Here is an 11475-nt window from a genome sequence, read left to right as displayed (position 1 = left end):
GAATTTTTTTAAAGTTTGAGTCAAATTAGTCCCAACCTATTCATACTCAATTGATATACGGGTTGGGTAAGCGATTCTATTTTTTCTAACCTGACACAATTTAATCTATAACATATAATTAAATTTGTTATTATATATAAATTTAATTATTAAATACAAAAAAGATCAATCTTTAGTTGATATAGTTTATTAAATTATTAAATAAAATCACCCATGATTTTTTCTTTTTTTAAGTTGTTGTTTTTATTTGTCTTGATTCTTTTTATATTTTCTCATGTTAATATAGTATTTTATTTCTATCTAAAATAAAAAATATTATATTAGCATTGAAACCATTAATTCTATTGGTTAGATATTGTTACAAATTAGTCTCTTTTAAATGCATTTTTCATCATATATTTACAAAGCTTTAGAAAAAATAAATTATTATTCTAAAATAATTTAATTTTTATAGAATAAAAAAATAGTTTTTAAATGTTCAGACCCGATAAAAAATATTTTTAAATATCGAATATGTCAATAAAATTGTATAAACCCAACTCAATCCAATCTATAAATTTTTTATCAATTTAGATAACGGATTTAGTCAAATCTAACCCGTGAACCCTCCTAATAACCATATATCCAAGAAAAAAGGGCAAGAAAAAAACAAGCAAATAGATGTGTGTTAGGTGATGTCATGCCCTAAAAAGGAAGAAAGAAAGAAGCTAAGGAATGTGCACACAAAGAACAAAAGACGATGAGATGGAGGTGCTTGGGAGTAGTCTCCCCACAAAGGGATGTGTGTTAGGGTTGCAAGGTGCATACTTAGTGAGTAAAAGAGATAACAAATGGTCAAGGTCGTGTAACCCCGCAAGGCAATTAAGGCAAGTGTCTTAGGCTTCTAATTTTTTATTTTTTTTTTCATGAATAGGCCTTGGTTATGTTTAGTTTTTAATAATTTTATGTAAACATATAAAGACTTGTGTTTCAAACTTTTTACTATTTCAATTCAAACATCAATACGCAACATGTTTATTAGAATATGACTCATTAATTAATATATAACTAAAACAATTGTGCAGTTTGTATTGGCCTATTGGTTATTATTTTTTTTTTATGGAAAGACCTATTGATTATTTGACTACATTAAATACTACAGTACTTAAAACTAATAATTGAATATAGTATTTTAAAGATAAGTTTATCATTTTTAAGATAATTTAATAAAAGCTAATAATAATTTTATTATTGGGATTTAATTTGAACAACTTTTACAATATGAAAAAAAAAATATTTATTTTTGCATCCAAAAAATCTAAAATTTTAGGTGAAGATAAATTGAAAAATATTATGTTAATCTTAATTTTTTTAAGATTTAGTAAACTTATTGAATATTACATGCAACAGTTTCAATGATGGAAAGAAAATCTTTAAAATTAAAATCACTACAAATTTATCTAAGGTCAACAATATTACAAGATAGATTAAATAAATTAGCAACTTATCTATTAATTGTGAAACACTAGAATTATTGATGAATTATTTTCCACCTCAATTTTTTTTTTTATCTTAGACCTCATATTCTTTAGACACGGCCATGCAAATGGTAGTTTTGCCCATTTGGGTTTCTATAGGGTGCAGGAAGCAAAACACGGAGTGGAGGAAGTAAAGGCTTGAATTTGGTTAAACTTGAGGAAAGACGAATCTGACTTCTGTGTTGTCCTTTTTGCGCTTAGTGTCGGAAAGAGGTGCTTCTTTTCTCTTTCCTGGCTACTTATTCTAGGTAAGCAGTATGTAACGTGGTTCCGGGCACTCTTCTTCTCGTTCCTGGGCTTGCCCAATAGGATAGGATGCTGGACCCTTCGAGGAGAGAGAACCCATGTCTGTCAGCCTTGATGAGAATTAAAGTATGTCGGAATACCGTCGGGGCATAAGCGCCCTCTTGCTACCCATATGCGAGGCGCCGTCTTAGCCTTCCCTGACCAGGATCGCTCCCACACCTGTAGCGTTCGTGATCGGCCTACTCAACTGTGTATCGATCGAAAGGCAGGGCGGCACAGCCGCCCCCAAGGGAGTGGTTACGTCCAGTATGTCCCCCCTTATTCCCGACATGCTATGGTGCCCCGGGGTGGGTAGGAGCGTCTTCAAGCGGTTTCTCTGTGCTGTCCATGCATTCAAAACACAACAGAGAAGCCAAGTTATGTTAGTATTTAATTGTGAACCTACTTCATGAAAATCATGAAAACAATATCATTTCAAAGGAACAGTATAGAAACAGCTTGAGGAACATCAGCGAAATCAATTCCCTTATAGGAACAAAACAAAGTGATGGACCATGACTTTTTCATTTTCTCACTCCCCACTTTTGTTTGTAATTTTTAATAAAACTACTCTTAACATAAACATGTTTTTAACAAGAATCTTGTTAACATATTTAAAGGAAACTTTTTTTTATTGTTTATTTTCACAAGGTTATCCTTTCCGAGCCCAATAGTTTACGTCCATTTTCAATACCGATAAAAAAAAATTAGTTTTATAATGAGTAATAAAGCTTGAACTTATGATCTCATCAAATAAATTTATTTAAACCTCCCACTGGGCATTAAGTTAGGCCTACTTGGTTAAAAGGAAAAATATATATTTTTTCATAGAATGGGGAACAACTAACTCAAATCAATTTACAATGAATATTTAAAAATTTGGAGTGACTGAGTTAAAATGGATTCACTCAATCATGCTATATCGAGTGACTGAGTTAAAAATTTAGAGCTATATATGTCGCTAGACGCTAATCAACAGTTTATTTATCTGGTTTAAAATTTAAAGTAAACGACAAGAAATTACTTCTTATACATTGTGCCTACGTGCAATCACAACGATACAAAATTCCATATTATAAGAATTGCGAGTATAACTATGTTTTCATTGAGCATTTATTTATTAATGTATTTGTGCTACGGCATGTGAGGCTGTGCGACAAGTTCATCAGATAAAAATATTGCTAGTCATAAAACGATTAACACTGTAATTCACAAACAAATTTCTATTATTATGAACATTATACTTAAAGCAGTTTTGTGAATGTTATAAACCTCTTGGTAATTAGTTTTGGCTACCAATAAAAAAACAGTTGTGTTAATTAGTTTTGGCTAATTATACCGGAAGCAGTACGTTACAATCAATAAAATTGAAATAATTATAGTTGACAGTAAATTGTCGTCTTCAGTGATGAACAACAGAACAACCATACGCTAATACTAAAATATTAATTTTGAAGAAGTTGCGTTATAACTTTTGATTAAGTATTAGCAAAACAGCATTTTAAAAAATGCTTATATTACTTAGGAGTAAATAGTTTATACACCACACTAGACTACGGGGATATAGTAATAGGTAGAGAAAAGACGTTACAAACCATGTTCATTTAATTTAGAACTAAAAGTGATCATTTAAATCTTATTTTACTCTCTTTACACAAAGAGTCCCAACTATGTGACTCATTCTTCTAGGACTTGCAACGATTTCCTCCTCGATCTTCGATATAACCGAGATTTCACCAGCCAACTTATATATTTCTCTATTTTTGTGTGTTTAAAGTTATCATACACTACGAAGGAAAAAAATAATAATTAATCTTCTTAGATTTATATTATTAAATCTAATTATAACTTTTTAATATAACCCTCATCTCTCTCATTTATATTTTGATATTTATATATTATTATTTCTTTCTTTTCCTCTTATAGAGATATAATTAATAAAATACTAAGTAAATAATACAGTGTTATTTTAAAATTTCAAAATAAAACAAACTTTATTGTGACAGACAGAAAAAAAACAACCGAGACACAACACGGTAGGTTAAATATTAATCGTTACAAATGAGAATCTTCTCTTTCCTAAGTATTTTTTTAACTGGCCATGGAATGGACTAATATGTGACCCACTCACAAAAGACGATGAGAAATGAACAAAATAGTAGCCAGCGAGAGAACCTAAAAATGAATGCAGCTAAAACATTTTGTGTAACTCTGAGGTTTCATCACCACATCAAATTTCATTGGTTCCTCTTTACATTAAAAGCAGGTCAATATACCACCAAGAAATTAACCCTTAGAACCTCTCACTCTCTCTTTAATTTCTCTCATTGTGAGTAATTAAGATGTATATGTCTCCAGGGCAAGACATGCCATCCATGTCTAATGACACAAACAACATGAAGAAGACGATTATGCACAGCAGTCTCTACTGGGGCAAAGATGCCATAGTGCTTTTCCCTAGGTGGCCTGAGAACAGTGTTGGCATGTACATCTTAGCCCTAATTTTTGTGTTCTTCCTAGCTATGGCTATTGAAGTGTTATCTAACCAGCCACTCCTCAAACCTGGGACTAGTCCCCTTGTGGGAGGGCTTATTCAAACTAGTGTGCACTTATTTCGTATCAGCTTCGTTTACATGGTTATGCTTGCTGTCATGTCCTTCAACGCCGGAATCTTCATAGCTGCTGTTGTAGGGCACTCCTTGGGATTCTTCGTCGCCAAGTTTCGCGCTCTTGCCGTCGCCAATAGGGAAGACAAAGGGTCTTCCTCCATCTGAAACAATGTTTGATGTATTCTATAATATTCCCTCCAATCTTTTGTCTAAGAAATAAATGATAATAGACCTGTTTGGATATGAGTCACAGTGCTTTTGAGAATTTTTTTATTGAAAATATAAAACTTTTTCAATAGAAAAGTTTTAAAAAACATTTTTAACCTTATATCCAAACGGGTTCATTTTACATTATTTGTTTCTTATAAAGAAGCCCGGGGAAGTATATGCTTATAAAGTGGCATGGTTTTGTTCAAGATTCTTTTGTCTATTATAGATTATTTATCAGTGGATTGGTGCTGATTATTGTGTTTCTACGTTAAGCTTCTTCCTCTGTACTCTATACTGCTGTGTGTTAAGATAATTTTTTAGATTGTGTATATTATAATATATATAATTATCTGAATGAAGTCACTTTTGAGTTTTTTGGTATTCCACTGTTATGGTTTGAAAGTCTTGTGAAACTTTGGTCATGTGTGGGACGCTTAAGCTAAACTAGCTGAAGCCAATTGTTTGGGTACGTACAGGCACAAGCTGTGTAGGTCTTACATAATTATTAAATGGTGAAAATTGTTGGGATATATATATATATATATATATATAATAATAATAATTAGGCTCTCACAGGCCAATTTACTCTTATCAATCTGATTCTAAACATTTTCCAGCTATACAAATAGGAAGATTACTTGATAATGAAATAAGGACAGAATTACATACTGTATACAATAATAAATAAATAAGAATACAGTTTTTGCTTTAGGGTATGTGCATGATCTATATCTCGTCTTTCACTAATCTGGTTCAAATATCTAAGGTTGATTTTCGAAATTAGGTCATATGTTTTTTGAAGATGAAATATTTAGATTTATGTTTTAAGTCGTTGCAACTTAATCCAATATCCTATATTATTTTAAATAAAATATAATTTTCTTCAACAACCGGGTATTAATAAAAAAAATTATTTAATAGATAATATCTACATAACATGATATTATATTTATATTAATTTTTATTTTAAAATATATGTATATGTACTTTAATTTAAGTTTTTTTATATTTTTTATGATTTAATTATAAATAATGTTAAAATTGATAATAATATTTTAATAAATTAGATTGACTCAATCTTAATTCATGTATTCTGTCTTAATCATGTTAATTCATGTTTATATAAATGACCCTTATAAAACTTCAAATTTAATAATTGCAAAAGTAAATCCATTCCAACTCATTCCACTTTCACTCCTATGATTTGCTCTCAGCCAAGGTTATTGACTTATTGTCCAACAGCTCCAAGCTAAAAGCTGAAACGGTGAAGAATTTCAGTTACCCCATGTCTCACATTTCCTATTCAGGCAGAACCATTGACCTTTTTCACTCCAAAACTGTTAACCTCTTCTAGCCGATTCTTAGGTATGCGAGAGTTGATTTATAAACGCTTTTTGGGCCCAATTCCTAGCATCTGGGTCCGTGGTCGTCAGTCCTATCAGGGTGTGTATGTTGGAGAGACAAAGAGGTACTTTAGATTACTAGAAAATATAGTGGCAGTTAACTTGATCTTAAGTCCTTAAAATATAGAGGAAAAACCAATAAATTACCACTGAGTTATTTTACCATAAGACCATTTGGGAGAAAAAGTAAAAGAGTAACTAAGTTTTTAGTTTTTTTTTTTTAAATTTGATTTTTAGTTTTTAAACTTTTGTTTGATGGGTTAAAATAATTTACTCTTTTTTCATTATAATTTGTAATCTTTAAATTGTTGTTTGAACTATTAATTTTTCATTAATATTAATTCTTAGTTTAATTCTGTAGTTTTAAATAATCAAATAGTAGTCTAATTGTAGTTTTATTTGTCATTATTTTGTTTATAATGAAGCAAAAGAGGAGAGTCCATATCGTAATACACGTGCCGCAGTGATGGAAACATTAGAGGAGCCGTACTCTCATATCATCCATTAATATGATTTAATCGAGCTCCTTTCCTCTTCACTTTGTCTTTATACTGCGTCTAGCTAAATTCCTTAGCTGGAATGTTGGTGCATTTCAATTATGAACAATGTACACAGGATTTGCACATAGTTTTCATTGAATTAATTGGCCACCTTTTTTCTGTTATTACGAGTTTGTGTATATCAACTATAAAACATTATAAAAGAGAAGTTACACATAACTTGACAAAAGTTGACTAGTCATCCTTTCTTAAATTAACATATGTTAAATCAAATTATTAAAACAGGAGACTAAAACTTTATTCTATCTACACGTTGATAACAATTTATTTAACCGAAAAATTTAGATTGTAAAATTTTCTTAAACCAATAACAATTATATATCATGAATGGAAATAATTTCTGACAGAGAAAAAAAAAAACTAACATGTGAATTAAAAAAAAAACTCAATGGGTTGAAAAAACAGTGGTATATCTAACTTATAGGAAAACAAACTAACATGGGCTAAACAAATCACTAAACAATCAAAAGAGGAAAGTGAATTAAATAATCTAAACGTATATTAACTTGTAATCTTAGTGTCTGATTATTTATATTTAAAAACTTATTTTGATACACTTTAGTGTCTACATATTTTAATTTTTTTAAATTTTATATTTTAATTCAAAACATGAGCCTTTTTTCTATGACATCCTCTTTTAAAATTAGACAATTTTATTTGAGATGCTATCAACACTAAATATTAGTAATCTCTATATCAGTGATGATTCGAACTTCAATTCATCACATTATTAAAAACTAGTGTATTTCTTTTACCAGATCTAACTTTGTTGATAAAACAAAATACCCTTTATTTAAACCTTCATTACTTTCTGCTTCTTTAATTAAAGAAGAAATTCCTGTGATATAGCTAAATAATGGGATGATAACTAATATTTACAATTATTTTTTATTTATTGTTCATTATAAGAATCTCTAATTTAATTTTACTAATGTAGTTAATGTTTTATCTTCTAAAATACGTAGCTAGTCCTGTTATTGGAGTTAACAAAATTACTATTCTCATTCAATAAAAAAAAACTATAAAAAAATACAATATTCAAGGTTATTAATGTATTTTTACTATAACTTTTTTAAAAAATATTTATTAATATCATAAATAATATCTTTAAAGTACTCACTAATATAATCTTTATTTTTTTATTTTTTAAGTTGAGAGAGTGAAAAAAATCAAGTGAAAAAATAGTGCTTTAAAGAAGGGTAGAAATTATGAAAAAAGGTACCCAGCCATGCATAAATTATAGGTGATGGTCCAATTAAATAAATACTGATGTTTGAAAGTTATGGCCTGAAATTAATGACTAATGGGCACAACCTTGTTTGACTGAAGATGATTTTATAAATGGTTCATGGTAATGAGATGGACCATCTACAGTGGTCAAAAGATGAAAGTCATAAGATCTTATGATGATGACATAACCATGATACAGGTTCAACCTACTTAGCTACCATTTTCATCGAAACACTTAACTTTGATATTGATACAAGGCAAGGGTATGAGACCAACAATACCTTCCCCACAGAAAGGAACCATATATCTAAGAAGAAAATTAATTCACTCGTAAAAATCCATGTCTAAGAGGTAATCACCCCAATCCCATTGGCTGCTACTACCCTCCCCATTCATCATTGCTTCAAATCCTTGTAACTGAAAGTCCATTGACAACTCACTAACAATGCCCTGTTGATCCAAGCATGCATATATGTCATTGTCTTGCTGTGATTCAAGCATGTGGTTCTGTCCATCAGAAGCATCAAATGTCAGTGAGGACATGCTACTCTCTTGTTGAACTCCTTTGTCAGTTGCAGACTCATTCTGACCACCCCTTCTCTTCACTGAGCTTGAACCAATGTTCCTAGGCTGGGGCCTAATCACTTGAACATCTCTTGTTATTGGTCTATCTTCAGCTTCTAGAGCATTTAGTCTTTTGCTCAGATGACAGTTCCAATAGTTCTTCACATCATTGGCAGTCCTTCCAGGTAGCCTTCCTGCAATCAATGACCACCTGAAAAAATAGAGAAGCAACTAGCTTTAACCCCTACCTGAAATGTCACCTTTTTATGATGATGAATTTGGTACATATGTTATTACTTTATGACTACTTACAAAACGCAAACACAAACATTTTTTTTAAAGACTACAACTTCTAAGTTAACCTGTTGCCTAGTAATTTGTGGAGTTTGATTATCATTTCCACTTCTTCCTCCGCAAAATTTCCTCTCTTGATGTTAGGACGGAGATAGTTCAACCATCTTAGCCTACAACTCTTTCTGCACCTGTTTAAACCTTCAGCAGACCAATATTCAAAGAAGATTTAATAAGTTGAAAAAGAATTGTAAATAGGAGTATTATGTGTTTGGAAATTTCACTAAATATGTTTCCATGTTAAAAGAACAAACTAACATAATTACTCACTCTTCAACTTCAAACAATAATGTGTTGTTTCTTAGTCCCTACTCCATACATCTTGTTAATCTTTTCTGTTCTTTTTTACCAATACATCTTGTTATTCTTGTTTGATACATAAATCTATGAGTCATAACCAATTGCTAATCTTAAACAAGCCATTGCACCATTAATAAATGATCCCCTTTTAACTTATAGAGCACTCCTTTGCAGAATATAACTTGAAAACTCAAGAATGATAAAAGGAGAGAGAGGTTAATTGAATTCAGTTGTACCAGCCAGTATAGGAACACGATGCCACTTTCCTTCTCCATATTGTTGTATGCATTTCTTGAGCAAGTGATCTTCTTCTTCTGTCCATGCAACACCACCCATCTCGTCTCAGTTCTCAAACTCTTAAGACCTCTACTTCTCCCACACTAAAAAAAAAAGCCACTAGCAACTGCTTTTATATATATGTATCTATGTGCATAAACACATTTTGTTTCTTAACGTACGATGTACCAAACAAGCGAGCAAGACAGTGGCAATATGTCATTTCGTGCCTCAAAATCATAGTAAATGGTCCAGTGCTCTTTCTGAAACTCTGAAGCCAAGCTCTATGTTTTTAAATAGACATCATAAGTATATGATGGTGGTCCTGAGTTTTGAAAAATTAAGACTTGTACTTACAACAGAAGCTTATCTAATTCCTATTAAAAGCCAAACCACCCCATATGTGTTCTTAGCTCATTTGTCATCTCATTTGGATTAGGACAGTCTCATAATTTAACATGGATCAAACCCGCATTAGGCTCTATCATAAACCAACTTTTAAAATGAATAGACTAAGGTCCATCTTAATTATTCCTCCTAAAAGTTTTTTCTCATGTTTTCATCTACCCTTTTAGTGAAAGAGCTCAAGTTGGAATCCATGATTGAAAAACCGGGCCCTTCACGTTGTACTTACCACATAGCATTGCACCAAACAAGAGTTAATCAATTAACTATCATCCATCAATAAGTTTTGGATAGCCTTTATTAATGGCTTGGCACCCTCTAGTAGGTTGCTTGGGCAGATCTATGCTTGCGGTCCATGCATGCATAGATTCCGAGATAAAGGATAAAGACAAAGGCTCATTAGAGATGGACCGGTTCAAATCAAAATGGTCCTTGAATCTTTTTTTTTTTTGTTGGGTGATCTTGACACTGATATGGCTTTTATTATTGGGACCTATCTTCCTTTACTTTCTGATAATGCACATGGTTGTCCTGATTCTTGCAGCTTATGCGCTACAATATGAAAATGTCATAATTAAAATGTGATAAACAGCCATAGGAGATTGATATTTTATAATTTATCAACCTTGTCCACTTAATGTTACTTTTCTTTCTCCCTTAAGCAATTTCTATCTACACTAATAGGAGAAAAACAATGGGATTTATGAGGAAGGAAGAATGATGATTATCAAACTTGTGTTCTTAGAAAGATAATGAATTTGAGTTTCATTTTAAAGTATGAAAAAATTTACACTGCGATGAGAAATCATGATAAATTCGTTGAAAGGTCTTTGAAAAGACAGCATCAAACAAAAATTAATAACATATGATTCAAGGTACTTCCGTACTTCTATTGACTTATGTTTAGCCAACAAAATATAGTTTAAAGTCAATGTACAACAGGGCACACTAGATACCAAAGTAATCACAAGTACAAAGTACAACGTACAACGTACAACGAATAAGTTAAAGAATGTTATATTTGCTTTCTTATAACAATTTTAACACCATTTGTCTATATAAATCACTACATAAAAACTATTATTCACTTATTTTACCATTTAAATGTGTCACACTTCACATGTTATGTGCCGTCCGATTATTTCACAATAAGCCAATAAATATTGTGACATCTGATGTTGAAAATAAAAAACCATATCTATGGCCGGAGGAAATTTATCGTTGCATTGGCCCTCTTGGAAACAGCAAGAAAATTGACAATGACCATTAACAGGAATGGCTGGTGAATGATAAATGAACTAAATTGATGTATTTCTCACAGATAATTTCGTGACTCAATAATATATAAGTGTTCTTGTTTCATGGGGTGCAGCACCTATAGCATCACTGATTTTAAATTGTTTAAAACTAACATTTTACTTAGAAAAACGAGTAAGCTGTCACAATCACAAAAAGAAATCATGTGGACCAAAAAGGTGGGGGAACAAAACAAAAGAAATACAACTCAATTCACATTTATGCGTTGGTCTTGGAAAAATATAGTTGATTCGTATGAAAATGTAAGTCCATCACTCTTCAGAAATCTGAGAAGACATGGGAGGATTATATAGACAGCAAAAATAGCTTGTGCTTGCGTTGCATATGCATGAAAAGAATTGTTCTAGAGGATTATTCTGAAAATGTAAATCCTTAGAAAGACATATCATAAAATGAACACAAAAATAATAGAAAGACAGCAAAAAGAAAGAAACTGGTGACATTGTGC

General features: G+C 31.2%; 2 protein-coding genes across 2 annotated transcripts; one reads left to right on the top strand and one right to left on the bottom strand.

Annotated features, from left to right (window-relative positions):
- Positions 1–4144: 4144 nt before the first annotated feature.
- LOC100813144 (copper transporter 1) lies at positions 4145–4576 on the top strand. The gene has a single exon (XM_014777554.1). It carries the CDS (start codon positions 4145–4147, stop codon positions 4574–4576), a length of 432 nt encoding a protein of 143 aa, XP_014633040.1.
- Positions 4577–7911: 3335 nt separating this feature from the next.
- Positions 7912–9500, bottom strand: LOC100809746 (transcription factor MYB1). The gene is made up of 3 exons (XM_003529078.4): positions 9266–9500; positions 8741–8870; positions 7912–8589 (listed from the first exon to the last, which is right to left on the bottom strand). Exons 1-3 carry the CDS (start codon positions 9363–9365, stop codon positions 8139–8141), a joined length of 681 nt encoding a protein of 226 aa, XP_003529126.1. The 5' UTR covers positions 9366–9500; the 3' UTR covers positions 7912–8138.
- Positions 9501–11475: the final 1975 nt, after the last annotated feature.

This window comes from Glycine max, chromosome 7 (genome assembly GCF_000004515.6).
Source record: "Glycine max cultivar Williams 82 chromosome 7, Glycine_max_v4.0, whole genome shotgun sequence".
Lineage (NCBI taxonomy): Eukaryota > Viridiplantae > Streptophyta > Magnoliopsida > Fabales > Fabaceae > Glycine > Glycine max.
Note: the sequence above shows the minus strand (reverse complement) of the source record. Positions and strands in the feature narration are given on the sequence as shown.

Excerpts from the sequence above, each read along its gene's own strand:
- LOC100813144 (XM_014777554.1), top strand. The coding sequence starts at position 4,145 with ATGTATATGTCTCCAGGGCAAGACATGCCATCCATGTCTAATGACACA.
- LOC100809746 (XM_003529078.4), bottom strand. The coding sequence starts at position 9,365 with ATGGGTGGTGTTGCATGGACAGAAGAAGAAGATCACTTGCTCAAGAAA. Across the intron at positions 8,871-9,265 it reads TCGTGTTCCTATACTGGCTG|GTTTAAACAGGTGCAGAAAG; the intron begins GTACAACTGAAT and ends GGTCTGCTGAAG. Across the intron at positions 8,590-8,740 it reads CACAAATTACTAGGCAACAG|GTGGTCATTGATTGCAGGAA; the intron begins GTTAACTTAGAA and ends CTATTTTTTCAG.